The sequence below is a fragment of the Numenius arquata genome, chromosome 1 (assembly GCF_964106895.1).
Source record: "Numenius arquata chromosome 1, bNumArq3.hap1.1, whole genome shotgun sequence".
NCBI lineage: Eukaryota > Metazoa > Chordata > Aves > Charadriiformes > Scolopacidae > Numenius > Numenius arquata.
The window spans coordinates 118,756,462-118,779,210 of record NC_133576.1 but is presented as its reverse complement, the minus strand read 5'-3'; the positions used below and the strand labels follow the sequence as shown (position 1 = coordinate 118,779,210).

The window sequence follows — 22,749 nt, the reverse complement described above, 5'->3', positions numbered from 1 at the left end:
CCCAGGCTTTGAATCCCTGGAAGCCTTCAGGATGTGGGGAAGAAGGAAGAGGGCATGCTGGAAATAAGCACGTGAGCAAGCTGTTCCCAAGGGAGGTGGTGGCTCCCCTCTTCCCCTTCTCTGTGGAGCACTTGCCTGCACATACACCCACACCACGCCTGACTCCCAAACAACCTCATCTGCAACATCACCCTTCACCCAAAGATGGTCTCCAAGACTCTTCAATGAACAAAGACCGAGACTTGGAAAGAAGTTCATGGGGTAGATCCACACACCTCTCAACTCAAGTAATGAAATAGACAATGATTAAAAAAACCCTCTCTTTATTTACTCAAAATATTCTCCAGCCTGTAGAGGAAACCAAAGACGACAAGTGTATCCCTCAAAACAAGTTTAACATTTTTCCATTAGAAAAAATGATATTGCCTTGCAGAGAAAAATGGAACACCCTCACATAGCAGGCTACCGCACACATGGTACGGAGGCAATTGCTTTGCTGGAAGAACAAAGTGCACTAGTCTGCACAATATGAAGTACCATTCTAACTGAATTTGATAATCATAGAATCATAGCATACCAGCTTGGAAGGGACCGCAAGGATCATCTGCTCCAACCTTATAATAGTCTTATTTCTCTCTTTCTATCATGGCCTCTTTTCAATATTTAAATATTTGGGGTAGGACAGCATAAATCAGAACCACTATAAAATTATTAACACTTCAAAATACGGTCCTAAACATTTAGGTGCAGGTGATACTGGAATGTATCTCTCTAACACAAAATCACTCACGAAAGCTGCACCAAAACTTCCCTCTGGTGTGAAGTGATGTTTCTACCAAATTAACAGGATGTTGGAAGTGTTCTATAAGCAATCAAATCACACCAACAAGAAATCCTGGAAACTACATCATGCTCACATGGCATACCATCAACCTGTTCAGTAAACAGATTTAAAAAAAAAAAAAAAACACAACAGAGAAAAATAGGTCTTGCAGGAGTCTCGAGAGATACCCTGTCCACCTGCTTACCTCAAAGCAAAATCAATTCTGCCCTACCTGTTCCTGATAAAGGCTGGTTTAACATGTTGATAAACTCTTCTGAAAGTGATATACAACCACCACACAAGCAATCCATGCCAGTGCCGGCTAGATTATAAAGCTTTTTTCACTCTGAAATATGAACTAAATCTCCTTTGTTCCTATTGCACTATTTCCTTCCCCTTTGTAGACACAGTTTTCACATCTCTCACTTTTCCCCTCCTTCAGCCCCTTTTTTCCCCTACCATAAACAACCCGCATTTTCTTTAAATTTTTTCCGCTAAATCATGTTTTTAAGAACTCTAATGAATCACATCCTTCTCCCCATGACCCTCTCCAAGCATTCTTCACTGTTTCTGGTGCGATGTCCAAATTGGGATCCAGTGCTTCAGTTGTGCACAGTTACAGACTATTTCCTATGGTCTTCTACTGTGAATTTAAAAACCACCACCAACCCCCTCCCCAGCTCCTGCTCCCAACTTCTACAAAGTGGCCCACCGAGTGTGGAAGGAAGATGCAACGCAAGCATCTGCACTGCTCACCTGTTTTTGAGATGTGCCGCCAGGTCACATCGCTGCATGACTTCCTGACAGACGGACGAGAAAGGGCACAAAACAAAGAGCTTGTCTAACAGTTTATGAACAAGAATGCTCGATTTTTTGCAGAGTTTAAAATGGAGTCTTTTTCGATCCAGCGGGCAGAAATCCTTCTCCTGCAGAAAGTTCCTTAGGCACTTGTAGCAGAAAGTGTGTCCACAGGGAGTGTCCAGCGGCTGCAACAAGGGCTGAAGGCAAATGTGACAGACCAAGTCATCGTCCACTTCGTTCTGGTAGTTGTAGAGGTGGTTCTCCCTTGTCCAGTGCTGCTGGCCACACTCAAAGCACAGAGGGTTCAAGGAGGCGTTCTGCTCCACTGAAGCCATGTCATCACCTGTAGTCCCCATTGTACAGCTAAGAAGGCTGAAGGATCCTCCTCCTCCTCATAGGATGGGGTTGCTCACATAAAGCTCAAAGGACGGTAACCTCTTCCAGGGTGACTTATGCTCTGCAGCCAAGTGTCATTTCCTGCAACAAATAAAGAAATAAAAATTACTCATTTTGCATGAATTATGATAGTTCCGGTCAGAACTTTTGACTTTTTCTGGGTTTACTAAAACACAACAGCTAGACAGATTAAGAGAATATTACTGTTTTCTGTAAATCTGTCATAGAAGAGAGCAACAAAAAAAAAAAAATCTGTAAGTGCTATTTCTTTCACAACATAAACATTTTATGGCTTCATAACAGCTGCTGCACTGCACAGTTTTCACCTGCAAGATGACCAGTTTGTGACAGCAAGGACACCGCATTATGCAATGTCACACCAGAATCACGCAATTAGAATCTAGCACAAAAATACCCTATTGTGGAATAATGGTTATATGACCAAGTAATTAAATGTGTTCTTTAGTATGAGATTATGATTTTAATCTGGCCCTACTCTCTTTTTTGGATTTTGACTATTAATATAGAATATTACACATTAAAAGTCTAAATACATTGCATTAAAAATACAAGCAACAAACCGCTTACCTTGTTCTTTCCATTAGTAATATTGCATATATGTCATTGCTTACCTTCAGGTTTTCTCTGTGGGTTGCTACACAATAAGAGACATTGATTCTATCCAGTACGCCACATTTGATTTAGTACAGAGGCCAGTAATAAAAATATGGAATAAACTAACCATATGAAGCTATTGGTTCCAAACAACTAACCTGTTTTGCTTTTTATCTAAAAAAATTACAGCATACTCAGTGCAACAATAATAATGTCATTCAAATAATGTCATAAAGTCTGTCACAGTGGGATTTATTTTCTAAACTCTGTAAGTTATTCAACTTTGCCTCTCTTAAAATAGCTGCCTGGTCAGGAAATGGTGCAGCCACCAGTCTGCAGTTCCAAACACTAAATCCTTACCCCTCCCAGATTTATTTACCCTTCTTTTCCTTACAAAATCACATTGCTTGACACTCATAACAGGGTGATTTAGAAAATAAGATAATTTTTCTCACATTCTTAACAGACCTCCTCATTCATTAGTTTTGGTAAATGTTCTCATCAGTGGGGGGGGAATCCAATTTGAGCAATGTTTACTTTGTAGCTAAATTCTTTATTGCACTTCAGCGAGCACCACTCATGACGGACACTTACTGTATTCTAGCAGAGTAGCAGCAAGCATACAGAGAAATGAAAACTGCTAGTCTAGGTACCAGCCCATCATCTTTATTTTTAGCTGCTGAAATGTAGTCATAAATATATTCTGAAATTCATGTGGAACACACACATTTCACCATGTCTTCCTTTTTAAGAGAATCCCTGTTTTGGTTTTTGCCCCTTAACCTCACACAGCCAAGCACAAGACTTAGAGCACATTTTACAAGGATTATTATATCCTTTGACGCAAAAAGGATTAAATAGTACTTTGTAATCCAGGCTTCTATTCTGCCGTGGAAATTGATGCTCATCATTGCCCTGCCTCGTTGTAGATAATGTGCACCTTCTGGAAAGGATTTCACGAGGGAAGAGCATAGCGGTTCTTTGTTACTGGAGACTAAGAATGCAAAATGAGACCCCAAAAGAGATTACTCAAAAAAACCCAGTCTTAAACATATTATGTAAGAGTCCAAAGATTGGAAAGCAGATGAGGAGAGCCGCGCACGAGGCCCTCGTGCTCCAGCCACAGCCCTCTCCTTCTGCCTTCGTCCAAATGGATTAATGCAGATGGGATGAGACCCGTCTAATGGCCGTCCTTTATGTAACGCAAAATAAACCAGATAAATGTTCTAGAAAAACACTGCACCGAGTTGCGACTTTACCGCAGGAGAGGAGTACATGGCACATGTCGTATTGTACCTGGGGGTACCGGCTACACCAGCAGGCAGGGGAGGGGAGACAGACATGCAGAACGGGCAGAGAAAGCCTTTTTAAGAGTGTGCTGTCCAAATGCTAAACCCATTTCTACTGTTGACTATGACCAGGACTCTTCCTCCTCTTCCCAGTAACCCAGGTCCCAAGAAAGGAACGAGTCCTATATCAGCAAGGCTACAGAAACACCCGGGGAATGTTCTGTGCACTGCAGTTACGGAGCTCCAGTTATGGACCCCTGGCGGTGAGCATCCCAAATTCACCTTCTTGAAGGCTTCTAGCACTTCTGTCCTCTGAAGTCTACGTGACTCCCATGGCAGCCTGCTACAGGGCAACAGGCAGTGTAATACAGCAAATATACTCATGAGATACTTTGGCCATACACTTGCTACAGTCAAAGATACCTGCCACCCCTCTTTTGGAAGGCTGTAATGAAATATTTTTGTGTGTTAAAAACTTTTTTTAAATAGCTTACTATAAATTCTGAATGAAAAGTAAAATAAGAAATGTTATTGAGAGATGAGACTTTCACTACCATGTTTTAAATTACCATGACAAGCCTTCTTTCTTAGGAAAGGTATATCCAGATACAAGCTCTATTTACTGAAATCACAAGAGTTTGTCCTTAGTGACCTCTCTATTGTGCACCACTGAAGGAGGTGAGCAGACAGACCTGATCCTAAGACTGCCCCATCCCAGTGTCTTAACGCCGCTGGTGCAGGGATGAGTGCCCTTGGCTGTGTTTTGCTGTGGCGGTGCCACGTCAGGCCAGGGGCAGGCTGTTTCTGCCAGCGGCTGACATTGCCTCTCGCCACCGCCAGTGCCCTCTTAGCTTAAACCATTGATAAATACCATAGAATCTAACCCCACCACCTTTTCTGCAGCTGACATGACCACCCTCCCACCAACTCTGCCAGTAGTGCTGCGGGAGCAATAGATTGTGGATTACAATATGAAGATGCAGGAAAAAAAACAACCAACAAACCATCCCCAAAACAAAATCCCATCAAGATTTCTTCCCTGTGGCACTGCTGCCTGCTTCCTTCCCTGCTGTGCTGCACTCGGGGCAAGCCTGTTCCACGAGTGAGGAATCAGTCACCAGGATCTGTATTGATTGTATACCATAGCTGCCTAATTATCAATTCCAAGACTTTTTACAGGCTATTCCCAGTGCTAAATATCAACTGACCAACCAAGTCCACAAAGACTGTATTTGTGGTCTGAGCAACAACTGGGATGGCAGGAAGGGTCTGAATTTCACTGATGTAAAGCACTATATCCCAAAAATCTACAATACCGGAGCACTTCCATTTATAATACCCTAAATTATAGATACCCTGTATCTCTTATTACTGCAGATCACCATCTCCACAGAACGATATCAGCTCAGGGAAGCTGCAAAACAGGAAAACCAGTCAAAATTATAAAAAAATATAAAGAGGGCAGAAGAGCCAGCCAGGCCTGTTATTCAAGTCATATAACTCCCTAGGAAATAATTCTCCTGGGACTTCATTACAACAGCCGAACAGTGCAGGTGGTGCCCTGCTTTCAGTTTTAAATCACAATCCACTTGGGAACCGGGCAAGACCAGCCATCCAACTGTGCAAACTTTTATTTTTATTTTAATTTTTTAAGTGGAGTGTGCATGAGAGTGATTTTAGACTAAAAAAGACAGCCTTATCCTTAGGCTTCCTCTAGGTCTGACTTATTGATTCAACTAACACTCTTTGGAGAAGCTTTACACATTTTTACAAAAGCACAAGATGTCAGGCTTTGTACCTACATCAGATTTCATGATGTTTATTCCTTCTGTCTGAATGGGCACTTTAAAAAAAAAAAAAAAAAAAAACCAAAGCAAACCACAAGCAAACTGGAATTGTAGCAATTACTTAGCCCTTTTACTATGTCTGTCTTTTTTATGTAAGTCACAAATAATTAACACTAGTTTCAGTTTGAAGTTAATGGAAATATATATTTTGCAATGAATGCTCTCAGAGATTTAAGTCATCTATTTCTAAATTCTCTTATTAAAACCGTGGAGATTTAGAGCCCATTACCTTTTTACAAAATTTTACAAAAAGATTTGACTATACCCCAGAAGCAAATAACTAAGGAAAATATCTGTCTTGCCAATCTCTCTAAAAGTTATCTTTAATATACCACAATTTCCTATTTTGGTTACTACCCTATGCAATTTCATTAACCAGAAGCAAAAGTCAAGAGAACAGCCTTTGATGAGTGATGTCCCTTGTCCTTTGCTGGACTCGGGTGTCCCTGTATCCCAAGATGCGGATCTCTCAATGGTGCCTAACAACGCTCCACGCTAGAATGGACATCTCCTCACCAAGATGTATCTAACCACTGAATTAATGCCTAATTTATACTGTGCACTTGCAGGTGAGAAAATATCCACCTATATTTCTTGGGGATTCAATGCCACTGGGTGCTGACTGCTTCTTCTCTTCCCATGAGGCTCAAGGTTTTGCTGCCTGCTGTCAGCCCAGGGATGCCTCAGTGGGGAAGGGAAGGATATGGAAGGGTGTAACAGCTATGGTGAAGGCTTCGCATGATCCTGAATCCAGGCAGTCCTTTTTGGTCCTATTTGTACTTGGCAAGGCAACACAAATGCTCTTATGTATTGATTGATAACTCTGAACGATAGTGCGCTCATCACTCTGGCTTCATCTGAAAACATTACAGGATTTCTGAAGTTGCCCTCCATGGCACCTCAGCACCCAAGCTAGGCTAGGAAGGATCCCAGGGTGTCTAAATTCCTCTGCCTTGTTCAAACACCAGGGCTGTGAAGAGGAAACTAAAGAGTGGTGACATCCTTTGCTTAAAAAAAAAAAACACACCATAACCGATTAAAAATTAGTTCTTCGTTCCAAGTCCAGTATCCTTCACAGGAATTACAGCGTCAGGCTGATGAGTCATAACTGTTTTCAAAGCAGACCCTAGCTCAAGTGGAAGAATAAAAGATAGCAGAAACTGTAATAAAAAACATGATGAGAATAAATAGGTGGTGTGCAGCACTAGAGGGAAAAGTGTTATTCCACATCTTCCAATAAGTGTGACCTAGCTCATTAGATACAATCTCTGCTTTAATATTAAAGCCATACAGCAAACAAGTGAAGCAGAACTAGCAACTGGTATTGACTTTGCAATATCCATGTTAATTACACCGATATCTGAGGGCTGCACTGTCTTCAAATACCAAACCCCAATTCAATTCTAGTTCAAGTTTATGAGACAGTAATCCTGCTAGACTTTTCCTCTTTTGAAAACACAAACAACTGAAAGTGTTGTCAAAAGACAGCATCTGGCAGCTCAAAGTCAGGAAAAAAAAGCTATGAGAGACACGCAGAGCACAGCAATTAGACTGGGACAGATTTCTGCTAATGCTGCAGCCATACTGTCACCACAATTATCCAATACACCTATTTTTTTGTATCAATAAGCAACTGTTTTCCACATTTTTTTAAGTTGTTCAGCAGAATGAGTGGAATTTTTACATTCAAACTAAATAAAATTGTGCCTGAATGGTGACTTTGTTCCACTGAACCACAACCAGGCAAGGCTGGGCTTGCAGTAAAACCATCTCTACACTGATTATTTCTTTGCTGTTGTGCTCGTGTTTTTGCTCCATCAAAGCAATGTCCACGCAGCCAAGGTGTCAGCCCTGCAGCAGATGTTGACATGGCATCATCGCTGCAAAGGCAATGGGCTGCAGGCCATGGCTTTCCTTCCCCACCTCGGGGATGCAGGTTTTTACTCACAACATCCTAAAAAAGATGCGTACGCACGCTCCCCTTGCTGGGTATTTCTGGAGTATGGCATTTTTCCAGGTTGCGAAATGAAAACTTGCTTAAATCTGGTGAATAAGGAGCATTTGGGAAAATTAGTAGGACCGTTGTGTTCAGTATTTGTGGAGTGCTGCGTTTCCGTGGCAACAGGGGGCTAGGGCCTTAATTACCGCCCGCGCCGTTAAGAGCCCCCGCTGTACAGCGGTGTGCAGGAGATGCTGCCAGTGGGAACCGGGAGCAGAAACGGCTGCACTGCCCTCTCTGCCCCATGGAAGTGATGGGGATCTGAGCAACCATCGCACCAGGGAAGGAAAAGATGTAAAGAAAGGGGAAACAGAGGGGAAGCACAAGACCATCCGAACTTAAGAGTGAAGATGGATCATGTCCTCCTCCCCAAACCAGCACCTCAAACCCAGGGATGCTCAACACCAGGGCATGACCAGAAGAAAGAGATGGATGCGGTGTCCAGAGATAAAACAAGGGGGCAGAAGGTTTTGCTCAAACACGCAAAGATCATCCTGCATCCATCTTCTACAGCACAAATGGAATAGCTTCTATTTTGGGACCAGGAGATTAAAATAGCTTTACTTTAGTCAAATTGGTCTTGAATGAGAAAGGGAAGATGAGGATTTTGGCCCTATGGAGGTCTCTGCAACGAAATACCCATTCTTTACAGCAAATACAGGGCTACAACCGATAAATCATCTCAGAATAGAAGAAAAAGAGACAAGAGTATGAATCTTTAATGAAGACACATCTACACATCTACAGATTAAACTTCGCATATTCCTACTGCACAAGAGGAGAGCTGGAAAAGGAAGAGGTAAAACGCACAAGCTGAGCTAAACGAGAGCTGCCCAAGTTAGGATGGCCATTCTCCTGGCCTGCAGGGAGCCTGAACCCTCCTGGAGGAGAAAAGGACTTGAACCTGCACTCCCTCCTCTGCAGGCACAGCTGCCCACCTTACCTGAAGTCTCGCTCATGAGTGTTTGCCCTTCTCTGCCATCCTGTTTCACAAGAAGAGGTGGAGGCTGCCTTTACAATCTGCAAGAAGATCCATTTTCTGTGCATACATTAAATTTTCTAAGTGGAAAGAGAAGAACCTGTTTCTGAGGGCTAACCCTGCTTGGTTTCAGAAGCCACCTGACCACAGGAACCCCCAAATTTGGGACAATCACCTGGGGTCCCGAGATGCTTCCAGGTCTCCCACCAATTGTGCAAGGTTTGCAGCTTTTAGGCCTAACTGTATAAAAAGAATTGTCACGAAACCTCCTTCAAGCTCCTAAAACCCTTTGAGGATTTTGCAGCAGTGAAAAAAAAAATAAATAAAAAGCAACAAAGTGAAATGAAAGTGAAAACAACCCACACCTACCTGCCAGTACAGCCAAAGACAAATTCCCTTCCTAGAGCAAAGAGCATAACAAAAGCTGTATCTCATCACCGCTGTTGTTAACAGGTGGGCTTTTATATCCAATGGAAGCAAAAAAAGTACCCCGACAGTCAAAAATCCACCGCAAGGAGGCTATTAGTGAGTCTTTCTTCTCACTGATGGAGCAGAGGAAAAAGGCAAGAACATTTGCTTCTCCACCATAGTTATTTCCCGCAGTGCAATCTGTCCACCAGCCCTTGCCATATGTGCCACACTTTCTGTTTGGAGAGAAGAAGGCAGCAGAAAGCTGTCCATCAAGATGCTAAACCCTCTGGGAAGCCCTCCCCTGCGCACTTTGCCCTGAAACGGGGACTTTTGTGGATGAACAGAAAACACTTAACTAGATTAAACGTAGCTGGTTCCTGGATATGCACAGAGACAATTTGATTTGATTAATTCAAATTTTCAAGTGCTGAAGCGATTCAAAGAAAATAAAGAAGGAAGCGGTGAGCTACATTCCCTTTTTCTGCTCTTTTGTATAACCAGCCCCATCCCTATGGGTGTGCATGTAGAAAATTCAGGGAGACAACACTTGGATTAATCACAAAATGGCTTTGATGACAGAGAGAAGCTGGGGGTGGAAAGAAGGATAAAAGAACTTTCTGGCTAGTTAAATTGCAGAACTAACTATTTTCAGGGAAAAACATCAGCCCCATCTCTTCCTTCAAGCATATGCCACCTTGCCTTAACGTGTTACAGCTGGTTTCCCCCATCAACCACAACCCAAGTCATGGTGGAAAGCTATTTTGAAAGGTAAACCATGCTGTTACTAAGCAGTTCTTGAACTCAGCCACATCATGAAAAAAATGAAACTACCCACTACTAAGCTAACAAAAAAAGAACAATCTCTCTCAGAACAAGGATTTCTAAGATCCGTGCGAGAGGGAACCAAGGGGACACGCTTTAGAGACGGCTCAGACAAATGATAAGCCACATGCTGTCTTTCCTCTTCAGGAAAGCAGGCAGAGTCCTCTGCAGGAGTAAGTGCCCATCATATGGCTGTGAGGAACCCATGACAACTTATGCCCAGAGGAAAAAATCTGAAAGTACAGGAGATAGACTGCAGAGGATGGTCTAGACAGAAGGTTTGCGGCTTCAGCCTCTAGCCTCAACCTGCCAAACAGCACCCCGGCAGCTCAGGAGCATCATTTGAAGAGCTATGGCAATCCCCTAAACTGGTCTGCCCAGCCTAGAGACTGCTTATTTTCTCCCTAATGAATGAAAACAAATATCACCACATCAGGACCCTCCAAAAAAGAAGAAAATAAAAGCCTTAAGACCACAGTCAAAAGAGGATTTAACTCGGGCTACCTACAGGTAGGCGAAATTAGCCAGGAGACACGACTTGCTCATGAGCAGGGAGTACTGCATGCAGAGTGATGGGTTGACCTGTGAAACCACCCCACTTAGTCCAAACCACCCCTTGGCAAGCAGGTGACTGGTCCTGAAAGCACTGAGCAGTCCCTACCTGTGCCTGGGAATGACATAAGGATGCTGTCCGCTAGCTGTCACTCGAATTAACGCCACAATAAAGGCAAGTTCTTTGGTTCTTAAAGCTTTAGGGTGATGGCTCCCTATTAACTCTGCTGAAGACATTTCGCTTTGCTGCTGTACATAACTTATTTTCCACCTAATTTCCAGGGAGAACTTTCCTTCTGATCCGCCTAGAAAGGTTATTTTCAGAGCCAGCCTGACCCTGCTTTGAGCATACAGGAAAGGCAGAGCATGACCTGTCCTCATGCTCTTTTATAATTATACAAAATGCCCCCATGTTATTTCAGAGGATGCTTGTCAGAAAACAAAAACTTATATTGAGTCCTTCTGTTTACACTGTCTCTATGTGCATGTACCGTATCTCAGACAGATGTAATCTGTACATAAAAACTGAAAATAAATGGCTCCACACATCATTAGAGTTTGCATAACAAGAACATGTTAGATCTAGAAGCTGTAGTCTTAAATAAACAAATATTATCTTAAATAAAACCCATTTAAATATTTTGTATGTAAACAGGTCTTTACATACACAGTAGACTATTACTTGATCTGGGGCCTCCAGACAGGATTCAGAGAGGGAAGTGGACGTTGAGTTGACTATGTAAAGTCAAGTCTGGTTACATAGATTTGACAGACACAAAGAATATGGAAACAAAGACAGCACTGCATTTGGTTTTAGTCCAACTGTAGGAATCATATTCTCCACTTCAGCCCCTGTAATTCCACAGCCACCAAGAAAGAGTGGAGACAACATCTGTTGAATAAAAAAAATAAAAATAAAAATAATAAAAAAACAAAAAACAAACAAACAAACAAAAAAAAACCCAAAAAACAAAAAAACCCAAACATTTTTCCTAAAACACTTCTCTATCCCCTAACCATGCTTGCCAGCTGTTTATTTCAATTACTTTCCCTATTAGGGACTGCATATTAAATATATACATTGGCTGGCTCCATGTTAAATATATACATTCATAAATATATTTTAAAAATAGAATTTCAGCCCCTATTGCATAGGGAGGCTTTTACAGTGCTGCTATTTATCGGCCCAAGGTGCAAAGTTTGGCTTCTGCAATATCCCCCCTCTAAATCCCGTTAGTGCTCTTAGAAAAAAACTATTTCAGTAGCAGCACTGTTGAAAAAGTCCTTTAAGAGTCAAGTGAAAATGTTAGCAAAAATGCACAGTAACACACAGTAAGCCAATAGGTCCTGGTGTGTATTCTCAAGTGAGTGACAGGGGCTAAATATTAAGCAGCAATCTTCTACTTCCCCCTTGCAGGATGAATAATGTGGAGGAGTGAGCGCTGAACTGCTGTTACAGCATTTCTGTCCTCTTTCCTCGGTAGTCTGGTTCTCTGTTTAAAAAAGCAAGATTCCTAACAAAGGCAGACAAATGAAAATCATTACCTTCTAAGCGAATAGTACAAATTAAAATAAAATCAAACAAAAAAAAACGACACTAAAGACACATAAGTGGGAGCACCTCTGTTTCCACACTGGTAGCCATATGCAGAAATTACATGTAACAGATATATTTCAGCAACTATAAATAAAGAAATAAACTAGAATAAAATTGTCCAATAAAAGTACAAGAGTGTTAAGTGCTCAGAGAAGGTTTCTTGTCCTACAAGCAAACAGTGGGAAGGGTCAGGAGAAGTTTGGTAGGATGGGGAGGCATAAGGGCTCCAACTGCTACACTCACCTAGCAAACAAAAGCCGAGTTGTTAAAAAACCAAAGGCCTAGAATTATGAAAGAAAAATCCATTTCAGTTCTCAGATACTTAATCATGAATTTGCAAAACATATAGAAGACATTTACTCACATCAGTAGGGAATTCTGGTTCACCACATTTGGGGAAGAGAGTGGGAAAGAAGCAATGTGCTGAAGAGCCCCACCAGGTAGGACGCTCAGATTCCTAACTTCAGGCACCGCTTTTCTGTATCCATGGTCAAAATGGCTCCAGCAACAGAGGCTGACAGAAGCATGCTACATTGGGAAGGAGCCAACCTTCTCCTTCTCCTCCTCCTCCTCCTCCTCCTCCTCCTCCCTGTCCAATCTCTTCTCAGCACGCTGAAATTTTGCATTTGAGATTCTGTGGGGGATGATACAATTTTCACTTCCTCATTTATTCTATGTATTCAACCCTTAAGAGCCAGCTCTTAAAATACCAGTCTTGCTTTGAAGGATATTACTTCATTAGCATTGCTTTTGGAAAAAGGTCTTTAAGAGGCAGACGATTCAGCCTCAGGAGTGCCCATCTTCTTTGCACTCCCTAACCACAATGCTCATTTTCCCAAACCCAGCACTTCTCAACAAGTTAGGTTAGGTTCGCAGACATAAAAAATTCAAACTCTCGTTTATTTCCATACTTTTTTTTTTACTCCTAACCCATGCTAAACACTTTCACATCTTTTATGCCAGATACTTAGATGAAACATTTTTTAAACTTTATAAACCTTTTTTTTTTTAATTGCTATATTGTCCAAGAGCCAGAAACCATCACAGACAGCGCTCCTACTGCACTGAGAGCCGTGCAAATGAACCCAAAAGATTATGCTGTCTCTGTGAGATGAAGACTCGCATTCCCATGCCATATATCTCTTTTTCATAAAAGGGGAGCAGTGTGGTGCACCAAGATGATGCTACACAAGGTCCAGAGCTGCTGTAGACACTTTTCTACCCTTGGTACAGAAGCAGCAGCAGTAGCAGCTGTCTAGATAAGGCCAGGTTAGCCTGATGCAATGGCACTGGCATGTGATGGAGTACTTAGAAATAACATACTTAAAAGCTTCTCTGCTCCTATCAGCAACAACGGGGATTCGAGGAATTAGTCAGAAGGTCCACCTGCAAACTGCCAGTTCCTAAAATCCAAATCTCCTAAGAAATTACTCAAACTTACTATCAAGTTCAGAGCAGTTTAATGGATCATAGGAACAGGGTCTAGTGGGTCAAAAAGACTATGCCACAAGTCTTCTTCACCTGCAGGGTTGCTAAAAAGCTAAGGAATACCTAGAAACTGAGTGCACACTTTATCCTGAGAAGTGTCCCTTCTGCATCAAGCTTTTAATATAGGGAAGTATGAGGGAACCCCCACAAAAAAAATAGTCTGTTCTACAGTTACTAGTTTGCAGCTAGACACAGACATTTAGGTCAGAAAAACGACTTTTTGCATTTCTGTGAAGAACAGTTAAATACTGTAATAAAAAGCAGTCTTGATTTTCACTGGTTTTGAGAGTTAAAAAGCTAATAATTTCAATTTAATGAACCAAGAGGTGGGCAAACAGGGTAATTAAAAGCCTTCATCCTGTCCTTCCTGTGTTCGATCTGAAAACCAGAAGTGCAGTCAAGAACACGATGAGATTGTCATTCAAAGGAGACATCTTACTTTAAAAGCAACAGACTCAACTACAAGCAACACTGTCTATTATTATCAGTCATATGGGATGAGAACACAGAAACAATAAATAAAATCCCAGGCAACTAGTCAGCCTCCATATATCGAGTGAATGTAAAGAAAACATACAGAGAAAAGGAAAGAGTCCTTAAAAGGCCATTCTAGCTGAACAATTTTAAGATGGAAAAAGTAAAACCTTTCACAGAACCAAGAAGTTACACTGGAAAACTACTGCCGTAATATAGCATACTGTGGCTAAAAGGAGTCATTTGCATACATTTCCCTTTATAAACTTCAGAACTGGAAATATATGAACTCAGATTTATTGCTTGTCCATGCAGACCAGTTTAACTGAACACTAAGTTTCAATAAGGTTAAATTCTGAACTGATACATATTGTGTTGTTAAAGCATGTTGTGTTGCTTTAGCTTCAGCCAATCGCTACTCCTAAATGGAAGTAAATATAAAGCTAAAAGGGTTTAGCAGGAGTCTTGGGTTTTTTTTCACTAAGTACATGAAAATAAATCACTGCAACTTTCCCATATGCAATAGAAGATGGATTAATTTTTTTTGGATGCTGGACTTGGAGAACAGCTCATCTGCTGGGGCTCTGGCTGGCTGGGGACCCAAGTTCTCCACTGCCCTCCCAAATCACTTCAGACTTGTGAATGCAACCAAGGGGATGCTTTGGCTCACAGATTCCTATTTAGCTGCAAACTGGGGGTCAATGCATGCAATGAAGTGGCTATAAAACCTTGTCCCAAATAATTATTGTAAACGTTAGTACACAGCATGCTTAGGGTACACAAAGTACACAAACAAAATCACTGAACCTCACCAACAATTTCAAATCTTCAATTAGAAAACCTCCTAAGAGCCAGACCTGACACCTTACTTGCTCTCCCATTTCTCTCTCTCCCTCCTTCCCCTCCTGGGAAAACAGTGAAACAGGAATTATTCTTCTGGGACAGACATTTCCACTTGAAAACATTAAGTACAGTTATTTCAAAATACCTACACACTCTAGATCTTAACTCTTATTTTTCTACCAAGAATTCCTGAAAGCAAACAGTTTTAGTAAAAAGAAGGAACAAATGGATGAATGATCTTGTGTTTCTCAGTCTGTTTTTCAGATGTATATCATCCTTTTTTATTTTTTAAAAAAAGCCTTAACCAGAGGACTTGTGCTACTTAAAGTTTGCACACACTGCGCAATGTCCAACAAAACGAGAAACTCTTTTTTGCAAGGTGGTTATAAAGGCTACCTGGAAGTTTACCAGGGTTTCTAGGATGCCTGTTGCAAAACCGTATGGATAACTGTACAAGTATTACTACATACGTATCCTAGGAGACCAAAGAGCTTTCACATTTAAGAGCTTATTTCCCAGCCACCCTCTCAATACACATCTCATGCATTTATACATAATACAAATAGCTGTGAGAAAGGAGGACATTGGTTTAATTTCAGCCAGAACATACACTGACCTCTGCTTATATCAGCATAAGTGTTTAATTTTATTTCACTTCTCCTTCTTTCTCATCTTCTGACTACAAAGATGTCAGAAATCTCACATAATTCATGAAATCTGTTTTTAAACTTGAATTTTACAACCGAGAAAAGCTATAATTTTTTAATCTTTAAAAACTCATATACATACATGCAAATACCAGAAAGAGCTTTTGTATTCATTCATGCAAGTGAAATTTAGATTCCTGATCACAACATTTTGCAAAGCATCAACCTGTTAAATACAACATATTAGAGAACCATATAATTCAGGAAAAACCCTCGGAAAGAGAAAAGAAAAAAAAAAATATTAAACAATAAGCACAAACCAGCTAATTCAAAAGAGACTCACTTTACACTTCGGGTTAGAATAGCCATGCATCTGAAACAAGCCGAACAGAAAGCATTCCCTTCATTTCTTGTTTGTAATTCTCATCACAGGGTCTAACCTGCAATTAAGCACTGGGTGCCCAGCCTCTGAAGAAGAGCATCTTTAAAATGCCGAGCAGAGCCCTGGAAACACCCAGGTACGATTCCTCGGCAGCCGGCACCGAGGATCTGTTACAAAACCTGCCACACAGAGCACGACAGCCCCTTCCCTTCATCACCTTTTTAAGTCTACATTTCTTACCCTTCCATCCCAGCGGCGGCGAGGGGGGTGCACAGCGTACCTGCCCAACATAAAGGAAAAGAAGAAACAATATACTGTTGTTCTCCTGGAGGAGGGGATATCACATGACAACAGGGAACTTCAAGGAAAAACGTTGTCAGCATGCCGGTATACACAAATTAATTCACTGGTGGGTAATTAAAACCGGGCCAGCCCCTCCTGTAACCACTAAGCAGCTCTCAGGGTTTGATTTACTTAAAGCAGTAAATTCATCTAATCACCTAACCTCGCATGAATACGAGTGGAGCCCCGAGAGCTGTGGCTGGGTAAATACAAACCGGAGCAGAAGCCAGTCTAGAAGCTCTGTGGGTGCTCTCTTACGCTGTGTCCTTTTCAAATCCTAAACCTAACATTAAAATTAACCGCAGGCTAAAATGTCGCCAGCAATTTCTCATGAATGCATAATGAAACGGCGCTACTACATCTAGCGCATCTCAGTTTGGTAAGCACAGCCAGGGAGCGTGTGTGGGTATCACACACGCGGGAACACTCACAGTAACTCCGCGTATAGAGTGGCTTTACAACACATACAGGGCATTCCGAGTCTCTGCCATGCTCCCCGTGTGCTAGGAATATTATGTAAAGCAAACACAATGGTTGCAAGAAAAACAAAAAATTGGATTATGTAACGTTATTTTTCTTTCCTCCCCTCCCCTATTTAAGCAAGCTCTGCTTTTTAAAAGAAGAAAACTGAAATGTTGAAACTGTTCTCAAAACTGCGCGTACTTTCTGAAAAAATCTCAGTTTCTGTATGGCTTTATAATTCAGGATCTCAATACTAGAAGGGTATTCAGTGCAGGAAGTCAGTTTTACATCCTGAAATTACTCTGCTTTTGTCAATTAAAAAAAGAAGGGGGGAGCGGGGGAAGAGTATTCTGTTTTTCTTTCAAATAATCTAACTTCCTGGCTTTTTGAGTACTAGATATACTGCATATTTGCAGACTCACAAACCACTGTCTTCCACAGCAGCTTTTATAAAGTCCGGTATATTGGACTTCAATAACTCCACTTTCAAATTGAGTACTTAAGTATTATTTTTCCATTAAACTGGACATAATACAAACGACATGCAGGAGTCTACAGCCAGCTAAATGCAATAACCACCATATCCCTCAAGACACCGTCCTCTCCCTTCCCTTACTTAGTTCCATGAAGTGGATGAAATAAAAACCCTAAACCTACAAATACCACCATAAATCAGCAGGAGACAAGTACGCTCCAGCAGGAAAGGGTTCAGTTTGAGGTCTCGGTGGATGCTTCAGAAGACTTCAGGGTGGTCTTTATACCACCCTCCGCTTGAGAAAACACGATTGCAGAGTCAATTACCCATCTGAAAAAGTACCAAAACAGTTTTTCTTGACTCTTCTTGGCTTGGCATGGTCTTAAAACAAACAGGCTTGGATAAACAGCGTAACAAAGAGGACCGATGTCTTTCTGGTTCATAGGAGAGCTGCATGGCCTAGACAAGACATCACCCCTGGCGAGGCCACCAGAGCAGTTAAATAAATTGTCCGATCAGACGTGAGGCCCATTCTGCTCCTTCCCATGAGATAAAACCTGCGATGGAATTTCAAAGACCCAGAGAGCACTATAGAAACTTTTGACCTCTGCTAGAGACCTTTCCAATGGCACTAAAATGATGATGTCAATGATGTTTATGCTAGGCTAGGGGCATTTTCTTTGGGCTTGAGCATTTGCCTGTAATACACCATCTAATCTGGAGAACCAATATAAACCAATCCTGGCTACAGAGTTCCGCTGTCAACACACCAATACTACACCTACACCAGCCTTCTGGAGCACACAAGTATCAATTAAAAGAAAGTCATGGCTGGAAATAGCATTTGCTAAGATACCATGATTTTTAACACGGGGATCTTAGTTGTACTGTGAAACGGCATGGTGAAACACCACACGGCAAAGGCAGGGGGTAAAAGCAGAGCACGAAAGCTGCTCCCGAGGCCAGCCCTGCCACCGCAAGGTTCCCTCCAAACTCCCAAACACCAGCTCTGCTCTCACTGCTGATAGAGGTTGAGGAGGACAGCCAGGATCTGCCTTCTCAGCCAACGGGCTGAACTGGAATTCTGGGTTTAGGCCCCAAAACTGCCTTCAGGAGCCATGTCTTCAAAAGACCTGAATGGCTGAGGAGGCATGTTCTCCTCCTGAGCGATGAACCTGTTCCCTCCATCAACACGGGATTTAACGCACAGACTCTGCAGTTTTAGCAGTGCTTTTCAGCAGGAAAATTAAGATTTTAAGATTTGATTTCAACTAAGTATGCCAGGTGATCGCAACGAGCAGCTGAATAATGAGATTTTATTGGAAAGAAAGAAAAACACGCCACAAAACCCCATATTATACTAACCTCAAGAAAAAAAGATGTATTTCTGAAGGAAGAGGTAAACAACTTTTACCCTCATTAAAAAGTTGAGAAATGTGCACACCACTACTAAAATATAATTAATACACAGACTTCAGAAGAGTCCAAAGGAGCAATTTAATTAACCACCCGCTGATTTCATAAATGACAAGAACACACAAAGGTAATGGCACCTTATAATTGAAAATGTCCTGTTTGTTTAGCTGAGCAATTGCACTGTTCTGTGTTGTGCATAAATATGAGGAAACACATTCTGAACTCATCACATTTTTAACTTTGTAAGGTGTGACAGAACAACGTACTGCCCATGATACAGTCACGCTAAACTCCCCTTAAATTTAATGCCTTTACCTAAGAACCTTAAAGTCACTGACAACCTTAAAGGTCTTAACCTTTATGAACTCTTTTGATGAGCTTTTTCCATGCCCTCTTCAAAAACGCAGAAAAGCTAGGAGGAAGAAAGCAATTTTATTGGTATGCCACTTCAAACAAACCATCACCTTGTGTAGGGACTTAGTAGTTCTCCCACTTTCATACAAAGGGATCCTTTGTAAGCCCCATGAAATATTTCTGTTGACGATCTTGCAAACTCATTTTGCAATTTCTCACTTTTTCCTTCACATGGGAAAAGCTTCCTTTCAGCTACTACATCCTTTATTAAAGCTGAAGAGAAGCAGCTTTTAGCAAGATAGGAAAACAACGTAACAAAACACGTGAAAGGCTCTTCCTCATTTTTTTCATTGGACTTCTCAGGGATAAAGCTGAACTGAATTAATATTCCTTCTTGCATTCATAAAACTCAAAATGCCTTTGTGCTGCTACATTACAACCATCAAAGTCTATTTGACTGAACGTGAAACAGAGCAACCTCTGAATTTATGAGCTGTCCATCTCCCTGTCTAATGGACACACCAGGAGCATTCATTTATAGCTGCTTTGGGGCATACATAATTTAAAATAACAGACTGATGAGATTCTTCAAGCCTAGCAGAGTCTCCACTGGAAAGCTGACCGCCAGACTAAAAGACTTTCCTTGCAGGACTCAACAACAGACCATAAAACGAACCTCAGCGGTCCATCACACAGCAGCAGGGGCGCACAAGGATGGATGCAGCTGCCTCGTACATCAGTCTCAGGCTCTCTGATCCCGCCTCTCCCGCTACCAGCAGCCGCGGGATGACATCAATGGGTTTACATAGCACTGGCTCCCTGCCCACCTACTACAGGAAAAGCATTCCTTAATAGAAATTGTACCATTAAGTGCTGATGCCAACAGCATCACTGTACAATGTATCTAGCTGAAGCAATTAGTTTGCGTGTACACATTAAATACACATTTCTGCAATTTTGCATCCAACAGTGAAATATCTACTTATTAGTATTAGCTGGCCATGTTTACTGTTCCTGAGGGTTTCCCATCCTTAACTGTTTATGATATTTACTCAGCCTGTAGCAAACCATTACCAGGCCTACCTAGCTGTATTAGCTGCCTGTCAGCGATGTCACCAGATATGTAAACATCTCTTTAAAATGATGAAACCTCCCATTACTTTTATGCACTACGGTTTACTTACCAATTACATGAGGAAAGAAGGGGTTCTTGAATAAATACCATAAAGCAGCCTCTAATAATTTTTGTAATTCTATTTTATTTTTTTAAAGTCTTCCCAGCTTTCATGTGTTAACTCTTTAAGAATGCTCACATCAGAAACCAGCAGGTCCCAGGTACTGCCTGTGCCCCATTCCCCAGTAAAAGCACCTTTGGGCTCCTTGTTAATACTCCCTTACGTATCCTTCCTCGAAGGAACTCTTAGGCATCTTCCCGTGGGACTGAAAACAGAGCTGTTTTCCACGGGTTAATCATGACGACTGCTGCATGTTTCTAGGATGCATTCACTTTGTGAAAATGGTTTACATTTTCTGCTTCTAAACGTTATAGAAAATATATTGCTTAAATTGTAATATATCATTCAACTGCCTGCAGCTTCCAAAATAATCTGGACTGTTCAATATTGCTGACTTGTTTCTAACATCTACTATTGCAATAAACTTTATCAGAAATGCTCACCTTCTTCTATGCTGCTAATATATTTTGAAAGTAAATGATACTCCTTGAAAGAACTCCATTTACCCATCGTATTCCTAACAACTGCACTCGAGGTTTCTTGAGTGGCCTTATCTACAGTAAGAGCACATCCACAGTACACAGATTTCATGTGCCAGGTAACAAGCATTAGAAAAGAGACTGACCACAGCTTCAGAAAGGATTAATCACACGTATTTGTTACAAGTGTCATGTCCCACTGGGGAAAGCTTTCAAAGATAAATGGTGTTTGTGTAACTCACCAAAAGTCACCTGGGATGCAGGATAGAGGAAAAGGAAACAGGGAGCTCTCACTAGCAGCGAAGAGCTCTGAATTCTTCACAAAATATCAGAACTTGCCATTGAAGAGAGCAGAAATATCAGATCTTGAAGATGACCTTCCTCAAAACCTGCCTGTAGGAATTCCTATACTGCTCAAGTTTGTTTCTTTTTAAACGGGCTAAATGCTGCCTATTTTCCCCTATTGACAGCCAGATTATTTTTTCCTTTTTAACACCATTCTCCAAAGTTTTCTGCTACACAAGTTTGAAAAAGAACCAGAGCCATGGTGGTCTGTGGCTTGTTTATGAAACTGGCCCTTACTCTCTCCCCCGGCAGCCGGACGTCCTCCCTGCTGCCTTCTGGCAATCCCTGACAGCGCTTCTGTGGAGACTCAGGATGGATGCGAGGAGATAAGTTATTAAGTGATCAAAATACATAGAGAAAAATAATTCATTTTCAATATTACATGGGGGATGTAAGTAGTTTATTAATTGCATCTTCCAGATTAATTTCTGATTCCATTAGGTTGTGGCACAGTGAAGTAATTTAAATCAAGGGATTTACAGCATTTTGAATTAGTTTAATAATGCTAAAGCTTACTGTATATATTCAAGTATTTAATTCACAAGAACTAGCTTTTTTCACTATTTTATAAAATAAGTTTCAAAACCTGATGTATTTCATTACCATTCCTGTTAGAGAACCTTATTTAAATTTTACAAGAATAATGAAAATAAACAATACCATTTCATGTTTAAATAAAACTTAAACCCTTAAACTTAAATGTATTCACTTAAACAAATCATACTGCTTATCACTACAATATTAGATTCTTTCAGTGCAGTAATATTGTTTTTTTTCCTTCTTGCCCTCCTTGCCACCAAAGAAGGCTTATGTTTGACTTCTACCACTGAATAGCTCTCCCATTTGCTGCTATTTCACTCCGCAGAATGCAGAGTCCTGCCTTGAGCTTGAATTACTGCTGCCAAAAATCTCATGCTTACAAAATTTCCTTTGCATTCTCAAAACTGGGATGAATAGAAAATAAAGTATGGCCAAAAGTGTTTTTCAGGTTTCTCTGCACATCAGCAGCTCGACTACCTCAACATTGACACCGCTGCACAGGACCCGCTTTCATACAGCCCTGTCCTGGTTTGGGACAAGCCTGCTCAGAATCTTCAACCTAGCAGCTCAAACAACATTTGTTATCTTTTAGCAAATACCTGCTACTGGCTATTTGCATTTCACAGGCTTTCCCACAGCTTCTGGTGGTAAGAGCAACCTTCAGGGTGACTTTCACTAGCCCTGTCTCATTTCACATTTCAACAGACCAGGAGAACATGGATGCTTAGCTTCCAGGGCTCAGCCGAGGTAACTTATATCTCACAAAACCAGAACTTCCTATGCCACCTCCCTACATCTCTACAAGCATCACAGCTAGAGGGTTATTTTTGAAATGTCTTATGTACATGCATCATTTGTTCTTAATGACATAAAAAAATACAGGAAAATTATTCAAACAAAATATGCAGGCTATCTACCGTAAAACTGACCTGGCAAACCATGTTAGAATTCTTTAAGGACACCAAATGTCCTTAAACTCAGTTTTCTGAATTGAGAGGAATCCACTTTACCGCTACATTTCCTAAGCAATTTCTTATAGAAGAATTACATTAGGAGTTGAGGACAAATTTTACTTCTTTCCACACCAAAGCCTGCATTCACTTTGTGGCTTTATGAACTCCAGAATTGCTAAATAC

At 41.2% G+C, this 22,749-nt stretch overlaps 1 protein-coding gene across 1 annotated transcript in view; it reads right to left on the bottom strand.

The window, feature by feature from the left end:
* Positions 1–22,749, bottom strand: part of LNX2 (ligand of numb-protein X 2) — a 60,371-nt gene that overhangs the window by 25,923 nt on the left and 11,699 nt on the right. The window contains exon 2 of the mRNA XM_074147040.1: positions 1,580–2,101. Coding sequence (XP_074003141.1) covers positions 1,580–1,980 — 401 coding nt within the window. The 5' untranslated portion in view covers positions 1,981–2,101. The remainder of the gene's footprint in view (positions 1–1,579; positions 2,102–22,749) is intronic.